Source organism: Saccopteryx leptura, chromosome 7, assembly GCF_036850995.1.
Source record: "Saccopteryx leptura isolate mSacLep1 chromosome 7, mSacLep1_pri_phased_curated, whole genome shotgun sequence".
In the NCBI taxonomy this organism is placed as follows: domain Eukaryota; kingdom Metazoa; phylum Chordata; class Mammalia; order Chiroptera; family Emballonuridae; genus Saccopteryx; species Saccopteryx leptura.
In genome coordinates, this window is record NC_089509.1 from 120,854,284 (window position 1) to 120,878,274 (window position 23,991).

General features: G+C 61.6%; 1 protein-coding gene across 1 annotated transcript in view; it reads left to right on the plus strand.

Annotated features, from left to right (window-relative positions):
• SNED1 (sushi, nidogen and EGF like domains 1) overlaps positions 1–23,991 on the plus strand; it is a 66,081-nt gene that overhangs the window by 37,756 nt on the left and 4,334 nt on the right. The window contains exons 21-29 of the mRNA XM_066345918.1: positions 415–708; positions 2,820–3,003; positions 4,149–4,261; positions 5,825–6,106; positions 7,141–7,282; positions 7,373–7,455; positions 8,765–8,857; positions 18,893–19,009; positions 19,485–19,572. Coding sequence (XP_066202015.1) covers positions 415–708; positions 2,820–3,003; positions 4,149–4,261; positions 5,825–6,106; positions 7,141–7,282; positions 7,373–7,455; positions 8,765–8,857; positions 18,893–19,009; positions 19,485–19,572 — 1,396 coding nt within the window. The remainder of the gene's footprint in view (positions 1–414; positions 709–2,819; positions 3,004–4,148; positions 4,262–5,824; positions 6,107–7,140; positions 7,283–7,372; positions 7,456–8,764; positions 8,858–18,892; positions 19,010–19,484; positions 19,573–23,991) is intronic.

The following is a 23,991-nucleotide window of genomic DNA, read 5'->3' on the forward strand; positions in this document are numbered from 1 at the left end:
AAGCGCGGTCCCGTGTGCACACGAGGCCCTCCGCGAGGCGTAAGCGCGGTCCCGTGTGCACACGAGGCCCTCCGCGAGGCGTAAGCGCGGTCACGTGTGCACACGAGGCCCTCCGCGAGGCGTAAGCGCGGTCCCGTGTGCACACGAGGCCCTCCGCGAGGCGTAAGCGCGGTCCCGTGTGCACACGAGGCCCTCCGCGAGGCGTAAGCGCGGTCCCGTGTGCACATGAGACGAGCACTTGGTACCTGGTCCCCTGAGGGTAGCAGGAGTGGCCTGTCCACCCACAGTGCCCATGTCTGCCCAGGGGTAGCCAGGCCCCAGAGCTACGGGGCTGGGCGCCGGCTTGGGGGCCGGGGCTTCTATGGCTCACCGCTGACCACCCCCTTCCCTTGTTCTTGACCGTAAACCCTGAAGACCTCTTCCCACCAACGGCCCTCAAGGTGGACCGAGTGGAGGAGAGCGGCGTCTCCATCTCCTGGAGCCCGCCCGAAGGCCAGACCTCCCGGCAGATGCTGGACGGGTACGCCGTCACCTACGCCTCCGCCGACGGCTCCTTCCGCCGCACGGACTTCGTGGACCAGGGCCGCTCCTCCCACCAGCTCCGCGCCCTGGCGGCCGGCCGGGCCTACAACATCTCTGTCTTCTCGGTCAAGCGCAACGCCAACAGGAACGACATCAGCAGGCCCGTGGCGCTGCTGGCCCGCACGCGTGAGTCCGCGCCCGCCCGCCCGGACACAGGCGAGGGCCAGAGGCGGGGGAGAGACTGGCGACAGAGAGGAGGCGCCGGGCTAGGGAGGGGGCTGGGGCAGGAACGCGGGGTGGGGTGGGGCTCCCTGAGGGGCGCAGGGCCAGTGGGCCACGTGTGGGGGGCTGGGGGCAGGTCGTCCTGACCCTGCTGAGGAGGTAGCAGCTGGGAGGGGCGCAAGCAGTGTGGTCAGCAGGGAGCGCTGTCACGGGGGCGCAGGCAGTGTGGTCAGCAGGGAGCGCTGTCACGGGGGCGCAGGCAGTGTGGTCAGCAGGGAGCGCTGTCACGGGGGCGCAGGCAGTGTGGCCAGCAGGGAGCGCTGTCACGGGGGCGCAGGCAGTGTGGTCAGCAGGGAGCGCTGTCACGGGGGCGCAGGCAGTGTGGTCAGCAGGGAGCGCTGTCACGGGGGCGCAGGCAGTGTGGTCAGCAGGGAGCGCTGTCACGGGGGCGCAGGCAGTGTGGCCAGCAGGGAGCGCTGCCACGGGGGCGCAGGCAGTGTGGCCAGCAGGGAGCGCTGTCACGGGGGCGCAGGCAGTGTGGCCAGCAGGGAGCGCTGCCACGGGGGCGCAGGCAGTGTGGCCAGCAGGGAGCGCTGCCACGGGGGCGCAGGCAGTGTGGCCAGCAGGGAGCGCTGCCACGGGGGCGCAGGCAGTGTGGCCAGCAGGGAGCGCTGCCACGGGGGCGCAGGCAGTGTGGCCAGCAGGGAGCGCTGCCACGGGGGCGCAGGCAGTGTGGCCAGCAGGGAGCGCTGCCACGGGGGCGCAGGCAGTGTGGCCAGCAGGGAGCGCTGCCACGGGGGCGCAGGCAGTGTGGCCAGCAGGGAGCGCTGCCACGGGGGCGCAGGCAGTGTGGCCAGCAGGGAGCGCTGCCACGGGGGCGCAGGCATTGTGGCCAGCAGGGAGCGCTGTCACGGGGGCGGCGCAAGCAGTGTGGCCAGCAGGGAGCGCTGTCACGGGGGCGCAAGCAGTGTGGTCAGCAGGGAGCGCTGTCACGGGGGCGCAAGCAGTGTGGTCAGCAGGGAGCGCTGTCACGGGGGCGGCGCAAGCAGTGTGGTCAGCAGGGAGCGCTGTCACGGGGGCGCAAGCAGTGTGGTCAGCAGGGAGCGCTGTCACGGGGGCGCAAGCAGTGTGGCCAGCAGGGAGCGCTGTCACGGGAAGGGCAGTGGGACTCAGTGGGCGGGGGACTCCTAAGGAGGGTGGGGGGCAGGGGCAGTGCCTGGGGGCTCAGGGAAGGAGGTGGACGGGGCTGGGCTCCCTCCACACTCGGGGCTGGGAGGCGAGGTCCCACAGGCGGAGGAAGACTCCTGGTGTCACTGCCGCTCTTGCTGGGCACTGACAGGAGGACGCTGAGGGCCAAGGGGGCACAAGACACACGGGTTGGGATGGGCATAGCGTGGGAAGGACAACAGAGGCTGAGGAAGCCCCCGGCTGGCAGGGCCCAGGCGTGTGGCTGCGGGAGGAGGGGCCGGCGCTGAGCTCAGCTGCCGGGAGGAGCACTTCGAGGCTGCTCCAGAGGGTCGGCCGGAAAAGGCATCTGGAAAGGAGACGCCTCCCCTCCCCGTCAGAATGGGGTCACTGCCGGGACACCAGGGTGGGCAGGAGGGACCACGCCCACTGGGCTGGGCACGGCAGCCCCCCTCTCTGACCTCTCAGTCTGGGGTTTGGCCAGTACCTGGCCCCTCCCCCGGGTCACAGACACTTCTGTTGCTGACGGGCTCCAGCTCCAGCCTGGCAGTCACATTAGCGCGACCAAAACAGTCAACCAGAGAAAAGACACGGGCGTGCCAGGGTCAGCACGTGTCAGGAGGGATGCTGCCCACACCCCTGGCCTCTGGCGGAGCCGGGTGGCCCTTAGCGGTGCTCCCAAGACAAAGAAGCCTGGGACATGTGCAGCTGACCGAGTCCCGGCTGTGGCTGAGGGGCGCCCTCGACAAGCCCAGGGGGGCCGCTGCCTTGCTCAGGCCCCTCTCTGTGAGCCCCCAGCTCCGTCCTGACCTCAGCTGTTGCTCTGAGCCCCGCTGCCCCAGGGATGGGCAGTGCTCCCTGGCTAGGCTAAGCAACGCTTTGTCCCACAGGACCGCGCCCTGTTGAGGGCCTTGAGGTCACCAACGTGACGGCTAGCGCCATCTCCGTGCGGTGGGCTCTGCATAGGATCCGTCACGCCACCGTCAGTAGTGTCCGTGTGTCCATCCGCCACCCTGAGGCCCAGGAGGACCAGTCCACTGACGTGGACAGGAGTGTGGACGCGTTCACATTCGGGTAAGAGTGCAGGCCAGCCACCCTTCCTCCTCCTGACCCTCCCTGTAGCCGCCCCGGCCCTGCCTGCCTGCGGGGGGAGCATGTGCCCCCCCCCCGTCCCCACCCCACCCCGGCCTGCCCCCTCACAGGGCTGCCAGACAAGCTTTTAAATGTCCAATAAGAGCAGATGCCGTAAAATCCTGGGGCCGTCTCACCACCTGGAGACCAGCCGGTCACACAGACCCCGCACTGAGCAAGGAAACATCCCGTTCCCACTGTTACAAATTGATGACAAACAAAACAAGGAAATGAGTAAAATTCTAATGAGTGTAGCCGCTCAGAACAGTTGCTGGTCAAAGAGCCACTTCCGCGACCCACACGGGGTCTCAGACGCCAGCCCCAGGGTCAGGTCCACGTGTAGCCCTGTGGTTGCTCCACCCTGCCTGGGCAGGCGGGTAGTGTCCTGGGAAGGAGTGGCCTCAGCCACACGGTGCCCCTGGGTGCTGGGGGCTGCAGCGTGAACAGCCCCGAGGAGGAAACTGCCCCTCGGGCCACGCCGGCCCCTGGCCGTGCAGCACCGTAAAGCCAGGGGCCAGGTTTGTGGGCAGGGCGTGTGGGAGCAGGTGTCATCACAAGGGGCTCCGTGCCCTGTGCGTCCCCGGCTGCAGAGTGACCGAGACCATTTTTCCCAGCGAGTCTGCCGTCTGCACCCAGGTGGTCTCTGCTGGAGGCGAGACTGCTCGGAGTGTGGCTGTGACCTTTCTTAGGTCATATCCTGCCCCCTTCCACAGAACGATGTGACAGAAACAACTGGGGTCCGGGGAACACTGGTGACTGTGTCAGGGTCCCTAAGACCATCCTGCTCCTGGGAGGTGGCAACAGGTTGGCAGGAACCACGCTTCACAGAGATGCTGGGACCCTCCTGGGAGCACTGGCCTCCTGGCCATGTCCAGAGCTCCAGTCCTGAGTCCTTCTCTGCTGTCGCTGCCCTGGGCAGACAGACACCAAGGAGCACCTGGGTCTCAGTCACAAATCTGCCCTTGTGGAGGCCACCTGGGCCACCAGCAGCAGGACCACCCTCAGCCCTGGTCACGCCTGCCCCAGAGGAGCCGCAGTGTGGCAGAGCCGGACACCAAGCCCGATACCATCCGGCCCTGTCCCCACAGGGCCCTGCTGCCAGGAAGGAAGTACACCATCTGGGTGACCGCCCTCAGCGGGCTTGGGGGGCAGGAGCGCCCCACCGAGAGCCTTGCCTCAGCCCCGCTGCACGCGTGGACCCGTGAGTACACAGAGCGGCTGCTCACGGGAGCCGGGCCTTCCGGAGGCTCTCACCGCCCCCAGCCCCCGGTCCGCCCTTCGTGGCCGAGACACCAAACTCCAGCCCTGAGCTGAGTGTGACCTGCACAGCAGTGCCTGGCGGTCTCGTCCCCTCTGCTGGGAGGACACTCACACCCAGAGGCTCCTGGGCTCCTACCCAACGGGGTCGCTGCACAGAGGTCCGAGGAGCATTGGGCGAGGATGTCCACGCTGTCCACTCCGCTGTGCTCTGTGGTGTCTCATGGGGAGCCCCTCCCTCCCCAGCTGTGGGTGGTGAACCTGGGAGCAGGGCGGGGGGAGGGAGGTGTGAGCAGGGCCTGGCCGGGTGGGGCAGGGGGTCAGCACAGGCTCAAGTCCTCGCTGGGACCCACTTCCCTTATCTGCGCCCCAGGGGGACGGGTGTGTGGCCAGCTCGGGGTTGGAAGTGTCACCCAGGAGGGGCCCGTCGGGTGCTGGCGGGAGGCGCTCGGGGCTCACTGTCCAGGCAGGAGGAGGCGCCGCAGGGGGACGGGTGTGTGGCCAGCTCGGGGTTGGAAGTGTCACCCAGGAGGGGCCCGTCGGGTGCTGGCGGGAGGCGCTCGGGGCTCGCTGTCCAGGCAGGAGGAGGCGCCCCAGGGGGACGGGTGTGTGGCCAGCTCAGGGTTGGAAGTGTCACCCAGGAGGGGCCCGTCGGGTGCTGGCGGGAGGCGCTCGGGGCTCGCTGTCCAGGCAGGAGGAGGCGCCCCAGGGGGACGGGTGTGTGGCCAGCTCGGGGTTGGAAGTGTCACCCAGGAGGGGCCCGTCGGGTGCTGGCGGGAGGCGCTCGGGGCTCGCTGTCCAGGCAGGAGGAGGCGCCCCAGGGGGACGGGTGTGTGGCCAGCTCGGGGTTGGAAGTGTCACCCAGGAGGGGCCCGTCGGGTGCTGGCGGGAGGCGCTCGGGGCTCGCTGTCCAGGCAGGAGGAGGTGCCACAGGGGGACGGGTGTGTGGCCAGCTCGGGGTTGGAAGTGTCACCCAGGAGGGGCCCGTTGGGTGCTGGCGGGAGGCGCTCGGGGCTCGCTGTCCAGGCAGGAGGAGGCGCCGCAGGGGGACGGGTGTGTGGCCAGCTCGGGGTTGGAAGTGTCACCCAGGAGGGGCCCGTCGGGTGCTGGCAGGAGGCGCTCGGGGCTCGCTGTCCAGGCAGGAGGAGGCGCCCCAGGGGGACGGGTGTGTGGCCAGCTCGGGGTTGGAAGTGTCACCCAGGAGGGGCCCGTCGGGTGCTGGCGGGAGGCGCTCAGGGCTCGCTGTCCAGGCAGGAGGAGGCGCCCCAGGGGGACGGGTGTGTGGCCAGCTCGGGGTTGGAAGTGTCACCCAGGAGGGGCCCGTCGGGTGCTGGCGGGAGGCGCTCGGGGCTCGCTGTCCAGGCAGGAGGAGGCACCCTCAGGACCACAGTGACGTCGGCCGTCACTGGATCTGGCTTCGGCAGAACACATCAGACCTCAGGCTGTGTCCTGGGCACGAGGCCCGGCAGCCCCCTCAGCTGCCCCGCCCCGCTCTGTGCCTCTGCAGGGCCTCTGCCGCCAGCGAACCTGACCGCCATGCGTGTCACCGCCACCTCCGCCCACGTCGTCTGGGGGGCACCCCCTCCAGGCACCTCGCTGGAGGCGTACGTCATCAACGTGACCACCAGCCAGAGCACCAAGAGCCGCTTTGTCCCCAACGGGAGGCTGGTGTCCTACACGGTGAGGGACCTGGTGCCCGGGCGGCGGTACCAGCTCTCGGTGACGGCCGTGCAGAGCACCGAGGGCGACCAGCTGCACAGCGAGCCTGCCCACCTCTACATCATCACCTGTGAGTGCAGGACACGGCACAGGGACAGGGACAGGGACGGGGTGGCCCTACGGGGCCCTGTTCCCCAGCGCCCCCGCCTGGCGCCACTGTCTGAGGGGTGTCAGGCTGTTCACACGGGAGAAGCCGTGTGACAAGCAGTGGGGAGCAGGGCGCTGGGTGAGCACATGGCAATCTGGAAATGTTGCATGTTGTCCTCACCTTGTGCCGGCCCCTCTGTGGACCCCTGACCAGCTGAGCCGCAGATAGAGGGCCTCACCTGCAGACAGGTGCCCAGAGCAGGCAGTGGTGGGACCCCCGGGAGGTGGGCAGTGAGGAGGGGTCAAGGGGAGTGGCCTTGCAGCCAGGCCAGCCCACGAAGAGCTGCTGGACAGGAAGGAGCAGGGGGACGAGGCCAGGACGGCCACAGGAAAGGTGGCCGGGGAGGCAGGAGGGAAAGCCAGAGGGACGGGGGCCCCCACAGGCCACACTGAGGACGTGAGCTGCCCCCACATGTGTGGAGGCCCCTGGGGCTCGCCGGGGTCCTGCACGAGGTGCTGTGGACAATGGCGTGTCTGAGCCGGCAGTCTGCTCAGAGAGGGGTCCCCGCTCAGCTCCGGGCACACCTGCCGGGTGAGGGGGCGGCTGGAGCCTCGGTGAGCCGGCCGGGGAGGGGGCTCCAGGGGAAGGGCAGGGCCTGAGGCAGCACACAGGTGACAGGACCCAGAGGAGCCACCGCCTCGCTCTCAGGGAAGTGGGGGTGGGGCCTCGCTGAGGGAAGTCCAGCCAGTCTGGCCCCGCCCGGCAGGGGGAGACCCTGGGCCCAGGGTGGGGGCTCGGGCCAGAACCTCTCAGCACCCCCAGGCAGTGTCTGCTTCCCCAAAGGAACACTGTGGCCCCCCAGTGGGAGTGGGGCTCCGGGGCTTCTCAGACGGCCACAAAGCTGCCATGTGACCCCAGGGTCCCTCCAGTTCTTTCTGAGCAGTGGGCGGGTGGAGGCGGAGGGAGCAGAGTTCCATGGTGTGGCCACGTTCTGACCTGTCACCCACCACCTGCAGCCCCAAGAGACAGCGCCGACAGACGCTGGCACCGAGAAGGCCACCACCCACGGGTGCTCAGAAACAGACCAGCCCCGCGCCTGCCGGAGCTGCGTCTGCTCAACGACCGTGGGGCCCCCGAAACGCCGACCCAGGCCCCCAGGTACCGGCCTCCGCCTCAGCCCCCTGCGGTCACCTGGCACGGCCTCAGGCACGGAGCTCCGTGTGGTGACCCTGGTGACTCTCCCAGCAGGTTCTCGGAGCTTGTGGACAGCGGAGGACGAGTGAGGGTCAAGTTCGGTGGCTCGCCTGGCAGATCGGTCACTGTGAGATCACGTGAGTGCCTCGGCCAGCCCTGGTGGCCTCACTGCCACCACCCGGCCCCCCGCACGGGAGGGACGGGGCCCTGGACCAGAGCTCCAAGACCACCCCAGGCATGACGCGTCTCCAGATGGTGCCCAGGGCCCCGGGCTCTGGAGCCGGAACGGCTCGCTCACGCCATCCCGAGTCACGGGGGGCGTCCCCAAGGCCGCCGTGGGGACAGGGCACGTGAGGAGGAGAGGTCGTCGTGTAGGAAGCAGGCCCTGGACACGGGGACTTCGCATGCCTCGCAGGCTCCCGGCCTCATTAGCAAGTGGTGGGCAGGAGGGTGTGGCTCGACCCGAGGTGTGGCTACTCAGAGTGGCCCTGGCACCAGCAGCACCAGCCCGGGGCTTCTAGACGTGCAGGCTCCCGCCCAGAGCTGCACACAGGAAACTGCCGACAAGGGACCAGGTGACCGGCAGGCTCGTTGTGGTCCCAGGAACACACGTCCTCGTCACACTGAGGTCACGTCCCACGTGAAGAGCAGAGCCTCTGGGGTTAGGTCCTGTGTGACCCGCACTGGCAGGGCCGCCTGCCGCAGCCACTGGCCCTTCCCACCTGGCAAAGCAGCCCCCCCAGTCCTGACCCGGCAGGTTCCTCGGCCTCAGTTTCCCCATGGGCCGGCTCCCATCCTCACAGAGTTCTGGCAACACCCCCGTCACCAGTTCACTGAGAAGCTTCAGACAACAGAAGTGTTCCCAGGCAGGGCACTGACGTGCACCAGGGCGTGATGTGGGAGGGCAGGGCGCCCACAGCCCTCGGTGCCCGGGAGGGGAGGGCACAGGCAGCCGGGCCTTCTGGAGGCATGGGAGCAGAGGCCCACGGGCACCCAGAGGGACCTGCAGCCAGGTGTGGCCAAGTGTGGGTCTGCCCCAGTGCAGGCAGGAGGAGGGGAGGTGTCTTCGGTGGCATTGGAAGGATGTAGAAGACTGAGGCCAGCAGGTCGGCCAGGCGAGTCGGCCCTCCCTCAGGCCACTGGTGACCTTGACCAGGAAGCTTTGGCCGGAGTGGCAGTGGAAGCCGGGCCCCTGCTGGAAGGTCAGCAGGAGGCGAGGGCTGAACCCTACCTGGAGAAAAGCGGGTCCTACTGAAGGAAGCACCAGGCCCGTGGGATTCTGTGCCCAAGCCGGGGGTCAGCTGGTCAGCGAGCCCCCTGCCCCCACCCGCGGGACGACCCTGCAGCCCGGGGGAGAGCAGCAGCTCAGGAAGGCAGCCCAGGCACAGTCCTGGGGGGAGGCAGCAGGCCGAGGGGTCAGCACGGCGGTGTCCTGGTTCCCCTCAGAACCCACGGCTCCGGTGCAGCTCGAGGACCCCCCTGAGCAGGTCAGCCTGGCCCTCCAGCTCCCAGAACGTGACGGCGACAAGGACACGGGAAGTAAGTCAGTGGGACGGGCCCTGGGGCTGAGCACCCAGGTGGGGCTGGGAGGCACAGAGCCAGCCCGGGGCAGCGGGACGGACCCCCAGGGCTGAGCACCCAGGTGGGGCTGGAGGCACAGAGCCAGCCCGGGGCAGCGGGACGGACCCCCAGGGCTGGGCACCCAGGTGGGGCTGGGGGGCACAGAGCCAGCCCAGGGCTGGGCACCCAGGTGGGGCTGGGGGGGCACAGAGCCAGCCCGGGGCAGCGGGACGGACCCCCAGGGCTGGGCACCCAGGTGGGGCTGGGGGGCACAGAGCCAGCCCAGGGCTGAGCGCCCAGGTGGGGCTGGGGGGCACAGAGCCAGCCCAGGGCTGAGCGCCCAGGTGGGGCTGGGGGGCACAGAGCCAGCCCAGGGCTGAGCACCCAGGTGGGGCTGGAGGCACAGAGCCAGCCCGGGGCAGCGGGACGGACCCCCAGGGCTGGGCACCCAGGTGGGGCTGGAGGGCACAGAGCCAGCCCGGGGCAGTGGGACGGACCCCCAGGGCTGAGCACCCAGGTGGGGCTGGGGGGGCACAGAGCCAGCCCGGGGCAGCGGGCGCCCCACCCGGGACAGGGGCAGCGGCACTCAGTCCCTTCACAGAGCAGCTGCTCAGAGCTGCCTCAGAACGGACCCCGCCCCTCCTGCCACCCCCGTGTTAGGCCGGCCTGCCTGCTGCCCACCCGACTCCCCCGCAGAGGGGCGCGTGAGCAGAAGGGTAGGAATGGGAGGGGTGGCACTGAGCGTGGCCCAGCTGGAGCCGCCGGGCAGACCCAGGGTCCACACCAGGCAGAGCAGAGTCGCAGGGCTCCTGCGGCACCAGGCTCCCCAGGGCCCAGCTGTGCCCAGCACGGTCTTCTGTCTGGAGAGGATCAGGCCAGTGCAGACTTGCAAGTGGCCTCACAGGGCAGTTCCCCTTTGGACGGTGCGACAGGCCTGTGTCCCTCACAGGCCAGACCTTGCTCTGCCTTTCCTCTGTTCAAACCCTCAGGGCCGTGCCCCCTGCATCCCCCTGGGGACAGCCCTTCCAGGACACAGTGGCCTTCTCCCGGGTCAGCCACAGGCTCAGACTGGGCTCACCCATCAACCAGACCCCAAAGAGGGCAGAGTACTTGGTAACAGGGGAGGCATGTGCCCAGGACGTCACCTCTGAGGGCGTGTCACTACAGGTCAGCCCCCGGCCCCTACCCCCGGGGACACCTGGGCACTTGCTCCTGGTGACGTGACCGTCTGGGTGGAGCCTGCGGTGCCGTCAGCCCTGGTGGTACCACGAGGGCTGGTGTGCGGGTCAGGCAGAGGCGCTGATTCTGGTGCTTATGGAGCAGTGAAGGGTCCCTGCTGGTGTTTCCATAAACGGCTGTCGTCAGATGGTTTGTGTTATGTCAGCCCTTTTAAATGCTGGTGCTTCATTAAACTCAGAAGTTAGGGGGACGTGAACGACTCCCAGGTCCCTTCAGAGGTCACTGTCCTCTGCTGTGCTGGCTGAGGTGGGGCGTGTGTGCTCTGGGGTGGGCGGGGCGGGGTGACAATTTTAGGTGCTAACGGGAAAGTCCTCAGTGGTCCCCAGGTGCACAGAGCCAGTCAAGGTCTGTGGTTCCCGTCACACTGATTATGGCCCGTGCTGCCCCTGTAGTTAGGTGGTTAGTTGAGTTAGCTGGCTCTTGCTAATGTAATGGCCTTTCGGTCTGGAACCTGACATGAGCCAGAACACAGTCGGTGACCTGGCTGACCACTCCGTTACCCACGCTGCTCAAACGCATGCTTGCTGGCCCTTCGCTGTGTCGCGGGGTGGAGACAGGAGGCTGTGCCACCAGGTACAGACTTGGCCGCAGCTGCTGTGCATAGCTGCTCACTCACGGTCAGTACTGGGCGTCGAGTCCGAGCCACTCTGGCCGCAGCTGCTCTCTGCCCAGAGGGCACGCAGGCTTGTCCAGCGGTCATGAGCAGAGCTGGTCTGATGTTCTCTGACGCGTATGTAAGGACGCAGGTGCTGGGAATGGGAGAGCACCCAAACCACAGGGACAGCTCCACGGCTTTCCACGTGGGACTGTCAGCCTGCAGCCCCCTGGCAGGGACCAGAGTGGCTGATCCACAGCCTCGCCAGAACCTGATGGCACGAGGCTCGCGGGCCGTGCCAGCGTCGTGAGCGAGAAGCGCACCTGCTGGGTCTGATGTGCGCCAATGCGTTTGAGCGGCCGAGTGTCGCTTCATCGGTACTGCCCAGAGGTTCTGAGCTCACTCCTCCTCCCCGGCTCCGCTGTCCTCATGCCGACACCGCTGGTTTCATGACGGTGTCTGTGGTGAGACCCGCCATCCTGCAGAGACAGTCCTCTCGCTGTGACCCAGTGTCCTGGGCTATTCCCAGCCCTCTGCCAAGGTTTACAACCAGCTTGTCGTGTTCCACAGAGTGCTTGTGGGGACTTCACGTGGCGAAACTTACTGGGTCTCATGTTTAAAGGAAACTTAGCTGGGTATAAAATTCAGCGTATTCCAAGTCTGCTCTGCAGTGCTTCCTGCGGGAGTCCCCGGTCACCTCCTGTCCGCGTGGTTGTCACGGAGTCCGCGGTCACCTCCTGTCCGTGTGGTTGTCACGGGTCGTCATTCTTGTTCTCAGAAGCTGTCAGACTCTCTCAAGGACAGGAGGGTCCACACTGTGAACACAGTTAACACTCCCGAGTGGCAGCTGCTCACCACACCACTCTCCAGGTCAGGGTCAGACCTTTGAGCCCCCAGGAGAAGCTCATGGAGAAGAGAAAGGTCTCTAAGTTGGTCACTTTGCATGGGGGGGGGGGGTTGGAATGAGCACTCAGACCGCTCAGACTCTTCCCCTGCAGGGCTTCTGCGCTGTCCTGGGTTTATCCCGACACCGGCACGGTAGAATAGGTAGCTGCCACCCAGAAGGAGGCAGAAGGCCACTCCCATCCCTGGCGACAGCAGGCAGGCTCTGGAATTCATCCTCACACAGGAGCAGCCCGCTGTCCCACGCCCATCCCAGCCAGCCTTCTCTCCCTCTTTGTATTTCAAGGTGTGTGCGTGTCGCCATAAAGTCAGGACTTTGGGAGACCACTTTGCAGGACGAGGCTACAGTGCTGATGCTCTGGCAAAACTTCCCACTGCGTGGACGGCAGGCTTAGGGCTCCCGCTGCCCACAAGCAGCAGGAACGTTGGTCAAGTCTCTGCAGCCGCAAGGATGGCTGACCCGGGCTGACACGGCCATGTTCTGTAAGGTCACCCTAAAAACATCTCTGGACAACTGCTGTGGTCTAAAACTCATACAGAACAGGAAGGGGCCCAGAACAGCAACAACAACACTGTGACAGTGGAGGGCTCACACAGCCTGTGTCAGAGCTCACCGTGAAGCCGTGGTCTCCGGGCCAGTGCGTCCCTGGCTCAGGACACACTTAGGAGTCCGTGGAACAGAACTGGCCGCCCGGAAATAAACACCAACATCTGTGGCAAACTGAGGTCAACAAGGGAGCCAAGACCGTACTACAGGGGAAGAGCCTTCAACAATGGCGCTGGGACAGCCGGTCCTGCGCACGCCACCCACAGAGCAGTTCAAAATGGACCAAAGACCTGAATGTAGGAGCGAAACCGGAAAGACGCTCAGAAGAATACACGGGTAAATCTTCGTGACCTTGAATTTGGCAAAGGGTTTTTAGCAGTGACACCAAAAGCATGAGCAACAACAACAAAAAAACGGTGAGTTGGACTTCGTCAAAATGCAAAAGTTTCTAAGCTTCAAAGCAGTCAGTGTTTTCTAACCGCCGATCCACAGGCTGCTGCCAAGTCCGCCAGAAGTTTCATGCCGATCCGCGAAAGAGTTCACCACCACGATGTCGTGTGGAAGTTACAGAGTCCATGATCCTGGGGTGTAAATCACAAGTGAAAGACCACCCACAGAATGGGAGAAAAGATGTGCAGGTCACATCTGAGAGAGCAGTGGGTGTCTAAAATACAGAGAGAACACCACTGAGGAGTCAGACAACTCAGTTAAGGAGAATCTGAACAGACGTTTCTCCAAAAAAAAGATACACGGGCCAACAAGCCCATGAGAAGATGTTTGACATCACTGGTCACTGGGAAGCCCAGCCAGAACCACACGAGGGGCCACCTGGCCCCCCTAACTCGGCGGCGGTCAGGGCAGGTAACCAGCACTGGGGAGGGCGGGAGGAAGGGGCACCTTCCAGAGCGGCCAGCGGAAATGTAACGGTGATTCCACTCCTGCAGTGGGGTGTACTCCAGAGAAAGGAGCCCAGCGTCCACACAAGGACTTGCACACGAGTGTTCACAGCAGCACGATTCCCAAGAGCCGAAAGGCAGAGACAGCCCAGTGTCCGTCAGCTGGTGAACAGGAAACAGCAGTCTGTCCGCACAGTGGCGCGTCACTGGACCGAAAAAGGAATTCATTACTGACACGCTACAACATAACAGATAAAGCTTGAGCCCGACCGGTGGTGGTGCAGTGAGTAAAGCAGGCCTGGCCAACAGTTTCTGCCCCCAGGCCAGATTAGAAAGAAAACTTTTTTCATGGACCGAATGAAATATTAAAATTAAAAAATGTTAAATACAAAAACAATTTGTTAATTTTTTTTTGTTAATTTTTTTTTTTTTTTTTTTTTTACAGAGATAGAGAGAGAGAGGGATAGACAGACAGGAATGGAGAGAGATGAGAAGCATCAATCATTAGTTTTTTGTTGTGACACCTTAGTTGTCCATTGATCGCTTTCTTATATGAGCCTTGACTGTGGGGCTACAGCAGACCGAGTAACCGCTTGCTGGAGCCAGCGACCTTGGGTTCAAGCTGGTGAGCTTTTTGCTCAAACCAGATGAGCCCTCACTCAAGCTGGTGACCTCGGGTCTCGAACCTGGGTCTTCCGCATCCCAGTCCAACGCTCTATCCACTGCGCCACTGCCCGGTCAGGCAAAAACAATTTGTTTAAGTAAACAAAACTTTATTATGTAATTTGTTTATGAATAAATGTAAGTGAATGAAAAAGGTTTTTAATATACAATATTATTTTTAATATAATTACATACCATATAAATATCCAAACTACTGCAATCAATAGAAACAATATTTAATTAATAGAATGAGCTTGAAGGGGTTATATCCCAAATGAAACAATTATTTCGTTTTACAAACAGCCTGGACACGTTTTCAGTTATCGACTGCAGCTGTTGTCTATGCTACAATGCCACTTGACTCAGCACACCTGACCACAAAAATAACGAATTGTTTGGCCTTGGGTGCGCACTGGCAAACTCCGCCTAAAAGAATGTGGGTTTCACATCGCCGCTAAACCTCAAACAGTTCGAGTACAGACAAGTACAAAAGTTGTAAATCTTTATAATGGAATTTTTTTAAAAAATGAAGTATCGCGAATCCATTCAACCAATTAATGGAAGTTAACCCCAGATTAGTCACACGCGGAGTTCTTTTCCGCGTATCACTATCTTCTTAAACATCTTGATTTCCAATAATCAAAGACGCTTCCGCTTCTGAGTAGCTGAGATTTTAAAGTAGCGGAGAATATTAAAAATTTACTCACGGGCTGCATAAACTCATTCCACGGGCCGGATCTGGCCCACGGGCTGTATGCTGGCCATGCCTGGAATAAAGCTTTGACCTGGAATGCTGAGGTCGCTGGTTCGATACCCACTCAGGGCACATACAAGAAGCAATTACTATGAGTTGATGCTTCCTGCTCTCCCCCCCCCCTTTCTCTCTCTCTAGTCTCTCTCTAAAATCAATAAATAAAAACTTTTTTTGAAAGCATAGATGAAGTTTGAAAGCATTGAGCCCAGTGAAAGAAGCCGGTCACACGAGACCACATGTGCTACTCTGTTCGTATGAGAACCCAGAACAGGTCAGTCTAGAGACGGATCAGTGGCTGCTCAGGACTGGAGGCGGGGAGGTGGGGAGGGGGGGTTTTAGGAGGGGGACAGCTAACGGTGTGGGGTTTCCCTCTGAGGCGAGGGAAATGGTCTAAACTTATACTGTGAGGGAGGCACTTCTCCGTAATATGCTAAAAAAGAATGAGTTGTACACTGTACTGGGTGAACTGTGTGGTATATAAATTCTATCTCAGTAAAGCTGGCTTAAGAGTGAAATGTGAAGAACAGTGTTTTCACCATCTCTCCAGTGCAGGAAAGACGGAAAGGGGACTATAACTGTATTTATCCTTTTTTCTTACGTTTAAAAGTAGAGCTAGTACCACGTTTTGACGCTCGAGGGAAGAACAAGAACAAGGAGGGAGGCAGGGGCGTGGCGACAGATGTGGACACTCCCCACCTTGACGTCCGTTTAAGACAAGAAAATGGTTTTTAGATGACACCCAAAGAAAAAACACTGCCTAACAGTGAAAGAAAACCAGTTTCTCATGTTGATGCTATAACCACGCAGGAAAAAAATATATGTATCATTTCAAGTGATTTTAAAACCGAGTTCTGGCTGTTCACTCCTAGTGGGGTATCTTCTACGGAGAAAAATGGGCAGGAAGTTTTGAGCTGTACTTAGTGATCTTAGTGTTAGAAGTATTGCTGCTTATTACTGCAGTTTAAAATACTATTAAAAAAAAAACAATTACATGTACATTTTGGGATAAACAAATAATGTCATCAAGATTTTCATCATAAAAAGATAGAAATACAGAGTCAGAGGTAAAACCGCTGTGCTTTTATTTTTATTTACTCGTTTGAACTGGAAATACAGTGTAAACGTACCGTTTGTTTACCTTTATTTTTAAATCTAACTCCCCAGTTCTCTCCACTGAGAAGACCTGGCTCCAGGCCGCTCAGATTGGGCCCCGGGTTCCGTTCTCCACTGGGTGGCACCGTGTTGGGGAAATGCCTGACTTCAAGACTGAAGCAGCATGTGGACCAAACAAGCCCAGGACAGACTCGTCTGAGGGCAGACCAGTCGAGCTGGAAGGGGTCCCGCGGGCCAAAGAGGGGACACAGCCTGAGCCTCGGGAAAGCTAATGACGGCACCAGGCGGGAACGCGCGAATGTGCTGCCGCTCAGGAGGGAACGGTGTCCTGGTCCGCCTCGGGGCTCGCTGGGCACAGGCTCCCGCCACCAGAGCCCACGGGAAGGAAAGGACCCAGGCACGTCAGGGGGACCACGCAGTGGGTCAGGGAAGGATCGGCCTTCGGCAGCGGAGGGGGACGGACCCATGTGGTCCACCCCGGGGAGATGGTGGACGTGGTCACCTGGACCAGGGCTCCTCACTCCGCATCACTGCAGCTGCTGACCGACCCTCAGCTCAGGAGACCTGACCGGAGCCCTCCCCCGCCGCCTGACGCTACCAGGGCCCGCGGCCCCCACCTGTGAGGTGGTGCTGCAAAGACACTGCTCCGGACCCTGTGCCCAGTCCAGGGGGACAGGGCGGGGCGGTTCACGCCACAGAGAGGAGCCGGTCAAGTCCAGAAGGCGGGAGCCCCACAGGATGTAGTCTCTTCAGGAACGCGAGGGGGGGGGGGTTGGAGAGTTAGGTTAAACGAGAGGTGGGCACACTGCAGGGTGGGCGTGACCCGAGGAGAAGAGGCCAGCTGCGAATCGGGAACCTGAGTGTGGGCTGCGCTGTCCTAGGGTGTCAAAGAGCCCTGCTCGCTGTGCATGAACGGTATCCGGCTGTGTTAGGGTCTGTAGTCACAGCTCCCCCTGGGGCAGTTCCGGGAGAAGTGGTCTCTCTGAACTGTTGACAGAAAGGGATGCAGAGAAACAAAACTAAACAAGATCACAACAGGCGACAGTCACCGGCGCTGGTGACGGTAGACTTGGATTTTGTAGGTTTAAAATTTTTCAAGTTTTTTTTTGCCTGACCAGGCGGTGGCGCAGTGGATAGAGCGTCGGACTAGGATGCAGAGGACCCAGGTTCGAGACCCTGAGGTCGCCAGCTTGAGCGTGGGCTCATCTGGTTTGAGCAAAAGCCCACCAGCTTGAACCCAAGGTCGCTGGCTCCAGCAGCGGGTTACTCGGTCTGCTGAAGGCCCACGGTCAAGGCACGTATGAGAAAGCAATCAATGAACAACTAAGGTGTTGCAACGCGCAATGAAAAACTGATGATTGATGCTTCTCATCTCTCTCCGTTCCTGTCTGTCTGTCCCTGTCTATCCCTCTCTCTGATTCTCTCTGAAAAAAAAAATTTTTTTTCAAGTTTTTTTTATTTGTTTGTTATTGATTTGAGAGACAGAGAAAGAAAGATGGGTACGAGTGGGAAGCATCAGCTCACTCATAGCAGCTGCTTCTCACCTGCGCCCAGACCTGGGAAAACCCAGGGTCTCGAACCTGCGACCTCAGGTTTGCAGGTCGATGCTTTCTCCACTGCGCCGCCAGGGGTCAGGCGAAATTGTTCAAGGTTTTAAAAGGGATTTTTAAAGCCCACAGCCCACTGTCAGCGTATCAGGGAGACAGAAAGGACGGCCGGAGGGGAGGGAGCGGCAGAAGGCCCAACAGAGGCCCCCACAGCCCGCAGGGGAGACGGGATGGTCTGCTCAGGAGGTGTTGGAGGTTGTTTGAGGGGCGGGGGCTCGGTTAAACGACACAGGGGAGACTGGCCTTCCAGCGCTGGACATGGTGCGGTGTGCACAATCCTGATTCTTCTGTGTTTGTGTTTTTTTAAGTTAAAAATGTATCTTGACAAAACTTAAAAAAAAAAGTGGTCACAAAGCAGGAAAGGCCAGGTGTGCCCTCCCTGGCAGTCCCTGAGGGGCCTGCTTCTAACTCCAGCAGTCTGGCGAGGACGCCCCTGGGGCTGGGGAGACTGGTGTGGCCAGGACGCCCCTGGGGCTGGGGAGACGTGTGGGGAGGACGCCCCTGGGGCTGGGGAGACGTGTGGGGAGGACGCCCCTGGGGCTGGGGAGACGTGTGGGGAGGACGCCCCTGGGGCTGGGGAGACTGGTGTGGCCAGGACGCCCTGGGGCTGGGGAGACGTGTGGGGAGGACGCCCCTGGGGCTGGGGAGACGTGTGGCCAGGACGCCCCTGGGGCTGGGGAGACTGGTGTGGGGAGGACGCCCCTGGGGCTGGGGAGACGTGTGGCGAGGACGCCCCTGGGGCTGGGGAGACGTGTGGCCAGGACGCCCTGGGGCTGGGGAGACGTGTGGCCAGGACGCCCTGGGGCTGGGGAGACTGGTGTGGCGAGGACGCCCCTGGGGCTGGGGAGACGTGTGGCCAGGACGCCCCTGGGGCTGGGGAGACGTGTGGTGAGGACGCCCCTGGGGCTGGGGAGACTGGTGTGGCGAGGACGCCCCTGGGGCTGGGGAGACGTGTGGCCAGGACGCCCCTGGGGCTGGGGAGACGTGTGGCCAGGACGCCCCTGGGGCTGGGGAGACGTGTGGCCAGGACGCCCTGGGGCTGGGGAGACTGGTGTGGCGAGGACGCCCTGGGGCTGGGGAGACGTGTGGTGAGGACGCCCTGGGGCTGGGGAGACTGGTGTGGCGAGGACGCCCCTGGGGCTGGGGAGACTGGTGTGGCGAGGACGCCCCTGGGGCTGGGGAGACGTGTGGCGAGGACGCCTTCGGGACGGCAGACAGCCGCCCACAGGCACAGATAACTGCAGTCCTGCACAGAGGGTCCCTGGACTCCCGGGGTGGGGGAACCCCTGGGGCTGGGGGCCTGGGGGATGCAGGTGGCGGGGACAGTACTGGAGGGCTGTCAAGGGAAGGACTCAGTGTTCCACGAGAAGCCCTGTGAGGGCCAATGTCATCAGCGATGAAGGGAGTGGAGGGCACAGGCCAGGGCTCTCTCCTGAGGCCACCAGCACCCAGCCATAATCTAAGCAGTGACTTGAGGCCCCATGGCAGGGGGCTGCTCACCACTGAGGGTCCCGGCAGAAGCGTGGCTTGAACCCTGGCCCTCAGGGTAAGGGGGCCAGAGCCGGGCATCTCTGCCACCTGAAACAGGACCTCCCCTGGGACAGAGCAGTGCTGGGCCAGCAGGAGGCAGCAACGTGGCAGTGCCACAGGCTTTCCTCTGGGGTTCTGGGGACTAACCGCTCACGGCCTGTTTGCAGACGCCCCCGGAAATTGTACAGAAAACCCTTGTCAGAACGGAGGCACCTGCGTGCCGGGCGTGGACGCCCACAGCTGTGACTGCAGCCCAGGGTTCAAAGGCAGACGCTGTGAGCTTGGTAAGTCAGGGGCCACCAGGCCTGGCCTTGAAACACCCATCCCGCAGGCTGTGACGGGTGCTGGGCCCAGGGGCTCTGCCACAGGGACCGCCAACCCCGTAGTGCCCCAGACTTCCCAGCGCACGGGCAGGGAGGCTGGCAGGAGTGAGTCACTGGCTTCCCACTGCCCCTAAGGGCCCGGGCGAGAGGTGCTGCCTGAGAGTGGGGGTGTGGGGACAGTCAGGGAGCAAGGGACACAGTGACAGCCACACACAGGGAGTGGTGGGCAGAGGGGCTGTTTCTGGCTAAGGAGCCAAATGTGTTGGCGGGAGGGGGAGCAGCCACAGGCCCCCCCGCTGAAGACTTCTGGATGGAGGCCGAGAGGTGGGTGGACAGTGAGCCCTGAGGGGGAGCAGCAGCTGCAGGGCCACCGAGGGTGCGGGGCGGGCAGCAGGGCCCGGCTGCCCATGAGCACAGCCTCTCCTCTGCCCTGCAGCCTGTAAGAAGCTGGCCCAGCCCTGCACGCGGCTGTTCTCCGAGACGAAGTCCCTGCCGGTCTGGGAAGGAGGCGTCTGTCACCACGTGTAAGTGTCCTTCCTCCGCCCTCACCATGGAGGGGGGGTCCCTGATCTCCCAAAGCGCTTCCACCAAGTCCAGCTCACCCCGTCCTCTCAAACCCCTGAGTTCTAGTGGTCACAGCCACCGAAGGGGCTTGCTTTGACCACCTGTTCCCGCCACGTGACAAATTAGGAAACTGAGGCAGAAAGGCTGAACCACTTGTCCGAGCCGGTGTGGCCTGACCCCTCGGGCAGCATCAGCCGCCTCCCCTGGATGGGGGTCCTCGCAGCCACAGAGCCCCCCCCCCCTGGAAAACAGCAGCCTGTGACACCTGGAGTCCTAGTTCTACCATGAAGTGATGAGAAGACCGTGGGCAGATCACTCGTGCCTCAGTTTCCCCACCTACAAATCAGGCCCTGAAGGGTGCCTTGCTCACCACCAGGGTCCTAACTAAGAGCCTCCTCACTTGCCTGAAGCCCCCCACCCCAGACTGGTGTGCAGTGGGGTTGGGGTCTCCTTCACAGCCGCCCGGTGCCCTGCACCCCCCACTCCCCACCCCAGCTCCCTCCCGCGTGCCCCCCCCCTCGCTCCCACGCCACCCCCCGGCCCCCACGCGGTTAGACCACCTGTGCCTGCAGTGGTTGTGCGACTGGTTAAACCCACCAGGTTGCTCCTGGTTTCCCATCTGTGCCGGCTCACCGGAACGGTTTTCTCTTTCCTGACTTCTTCCGGATTACTTCTTAGGGTTCCAGGTTCCCTCTCCTGTTTGGCACGTGGGTTACACCCCTTTGGCTAAATTTTCCACTGGTTCTCGGGGTTGACAGCACACTCCTCCCAGCATCCCGTTCTGTAAGGGACGAGGCCGGCGACTGCGCGCCTCCACGTCCCCTCAGCTCCGACTGCCGACGTCAGACTTGACTTAACACGCGGGATCCGAGCGCTTTAACATGCCGAGAGCAGCGTCTTTCGTACGTGCCCACGTGTCCGCCATGGCCGGCCCTGACCCGCGTGTACCGCTGTCCTTTCTCTAAAGAGCACGCAGGTCTGCTGGGGACGAGTCCTCTCTGCTCCTTCTGTCTGGAAAGGTGGCCATTTCCCTGCATCGCTGAAGCACGTGGTTGCTAGATGCAGAATGACGCGTGGACTCCCGTATTTTCCGACCCGTGCTCAGAAGCCTCCCCTGGCCCCTGGCTTGCTCAGTTCCAGACGTGAAGAATGTGTGACGTGTCCCCCAGTCCTGCGGCTGCTCCTGCTTTCTCTCTATTGCTGGTTCTGGGAAACCGACCAACGATGTGCTCTGGTCTGTGTGTGTGTCTGTGTGTGTGTGTGTCTGTGTGTGTGTGTGTGTGTGTGTGTCTGTGTGTGTGTGTCTGTGTGTGTGTGTCTGTGTGTGTGCTTACTCTCCAGAGTTGATTAAGCTTCTTGTATCTCTGGGTTTTCAGCTTTTATCAAATTTGATCAAATTTGAACAAGTTTTAGACAATACTTCAGAGTATTTTTTCTTTTTTTTCTTTTTTTTTGTGACAGAGACAGAGAGAGACAGAGGGACAGATAGGGACAGACAGGCTGGAAGGGAGAGAGATGAGAAGCATCAATTCTTCATTATGGCACCTTAGTTGCTCATTGATTGCTTTCTCATATGTGCCTTGACCGGGGAGCTACAGCAGACTGAGTGACCCCTTGCTCAAGCCAGCGACCTTGGGCTCCAGCTTGTGAGCTGTGCTCAAACCAGATGAGCCCGCACAAGCTGGGAGACCTCAGGGTTTTGAACCTGGGTCCTCCGCGTCCCAGTCCAAGGCTCTGTCCACAGCACCACCACCTGGTCAGGCTTCAGAGTATTTTTTCTGTCCCTCCTTTCCCGTCCTTCTGGGATTCATGGTACATCTGCCAGGGGTCCCCAAACTTTTTACACCGGGGGCCAGTTCACTGTCCCTCAGACTGTTGGAGGGCCACCACATACAGTGCCCCTTCTGGAAGTGTGGCAGGGGGCTGGATAAATGACCTCAGGGGGCTGCATGCAGCCCGGGGGGTGGTAGTTTGGGGACGCCTGTTTAGACTAACCTGTCCCACAGGCCTGAGGCTCCTTTCGGGGGTTTTTGTTTTGTTTTCCTGTGGTTCGTTAGGATAGGTCCCGTTGCTGTGCCTGTGAGTCCCTGGCCCGTTTCCTCCTGCAGCGTCTGAGCCACGTTAGACCCGTCGGCAGTTTCTTCTTCTGAAACTGTGGTGTCGTCTCTACGAGGGCCACCTAGTTCTGGGACCGTTTCTCCTTGTGTGTGTATCTCCTTTACATCGCTGAGCACGTGGAGCGAATGTGTGATGATCTCTCTGTCATTGCTGTCACCCGGGTGTTTTTCTATTCAGTAATTTTTTTTTTTTTGCCTGTTTATGAGTTTCTTAACTCTTTGTATGATTCTTTGAATATGTTATAATTTTTGTTGGATGCTGAATATTGTGAACTTTATGTTACAGCATGCTGGGTTTTTTATTTTTTAATTTATTTATTTTATATTTTATTTTCATTTCATTTTACTGTGTTTTTGAGAATGTTGGGTTTTTTCCTGCTAAGGCAGTTAGTTTAGTTTGGTCCTTCCAAGGCTCTGAGGGTGGCGTCAGCATCACCTGCTCTGGGACCAGTTCTGAGGCTGTGAGGGTGGTGTCAGCACCACCTGCTCTGGGACCAGTTCTGAGGCTGTGAGGGTGGTGTCAGCACCACCTGCTCTGGGACCAGTTCTGAGGCTGTGAGGGTGGTGTCAGCATCACCTGCTCTGGGACCAGTTCTGAGGCTGTGAGGGTGGTGTCAGCATCACCTGCTCTGGGACCAGTTCTGAGGCTGTGAGGCTGTGAGGGTGGTGTCAGCATCACCTGCTCTGGGACCAGTTCTGAGGCTGTGAGGGTGGTGTCAGCATCACCTGCTCTGGGACCAGTTCTGAGGCTGTGAGGGTGGTGTCAGCATCACCTGCTCTGGGACCAGTTCTGAGGCTGTGAGGGTGGTGTCAGCATCACCTGCTCTGGGACCAGTTCTGAGGCTGTGAGGGTGGTGTCAGCATCACCTGCTCTGGGACCAGTTCTGAGGCTGTGAGGCTGTGAGGGTGGTGTCAGCACCACCTGCTCTGGGACCAGTTCTGAGGCTGTGAGGGTGGTGTCAGCACCACCTGCTCTGGGACCAGTTCTGAGGCTGTGAGGGTGGTGTCAGCATCACCTGCTCTGGGACCAGTTCTGAGGCTGTGAGGGTGGTGTCAGCACCACCTGCTCTGGGACCAGTTCTGAGGCTGTGAGGGTGGTGTCAGCATCACCTGCTCTGGGACCAGTTCTGAGGCTGTGAGGGTGGTGTCAGCATCACCTGCTCTGGGACCAGTTCTGAGGCTGTGAGGGTGGTGTCAGCATCACCTGCTCTGGGACCAGTTCTGAGGCTGTGAGGGTGGTGTCAGCATCACCTGCTCTGGGACCAGTTCTGAGGCTGTGAGGGTGGTGTCAGCATCACCTGCTCTGGGACCAGTTCTGAGGCTGTGAGGGTGGTGTCAGCACCACCTGCTCTGGGACCAGTTCTGAGGCTGTGAGGGTGGTGTCAGCACCACCTGCTCTGGGACCAGTTCTGAGGCTGTGAGGGTGGTGTCAGCACCACCTGCTCTGGGACCAGTTCTGAGGCTGTGAGGGTGGTGTCAGCACCACCTGCTCTGGGACCAGTTCTGAGGCTGTGAGGGTGGTGTCAGCATCACCTGCTCTGGGACCAGTTCTGCCCCCCATGTAAGGTGCCCTTTTGGGGGTTTCTGTCTCCATGGAATGGCCTCCCGTCAATCAAGACCCGTCCCCTCTGGCTCTCGAACTCTCTCCCCAGCAGCTCCTGCCCAGCCTTGTGGGGTTCCGTCCTAAGAACACACAGCTCACTTCTCAGGGGGCCCCCTCCAGATCTCTCGAGCTCTTCCTCTGCATGCCCCCCAGGGCTCTGCCCACAAAGTCCAGCAGCCTCTGCCTTCCCAACTCCAGTGCTTCCTCAACTCGGGGTGGCCACGGCATGGATCCCCCACACCCGAAATGCAGTCCAGAGAGAGCCCCCGGGGCTGACTGCGTGCAGGGACCACCCACAGGGCTCCCTGTGCCCCCGCTCAGGGCTCAGTCTCTGTTCTCTGACTCCTGAGGAGTGGCCTGTTACTGCTCACATGGTGTCCAGTCTCTGGTTGTGTGGGGACTGACCCTCGCCCCATGACTCCCTGATGGCCGCAGTCTTACCCCAGGCCTCACATCCGCTTGGCTGCCCTCGGCTGAGCATGTGAGCTGGAGCTTGACCACCAAACCCCTGGGCTTCTCTCAGCAGCGCTGACGTTTGAGTTTTAAAAAGAACCAGGACACTTCCCTGTTCATTGTCACCCACAGACTTGGGGGGGGGAGGGCGTGTGTAATTCCCACTTCACACAAGCTCAGGGCAGACTGGTTAGCAGACAGGGGAC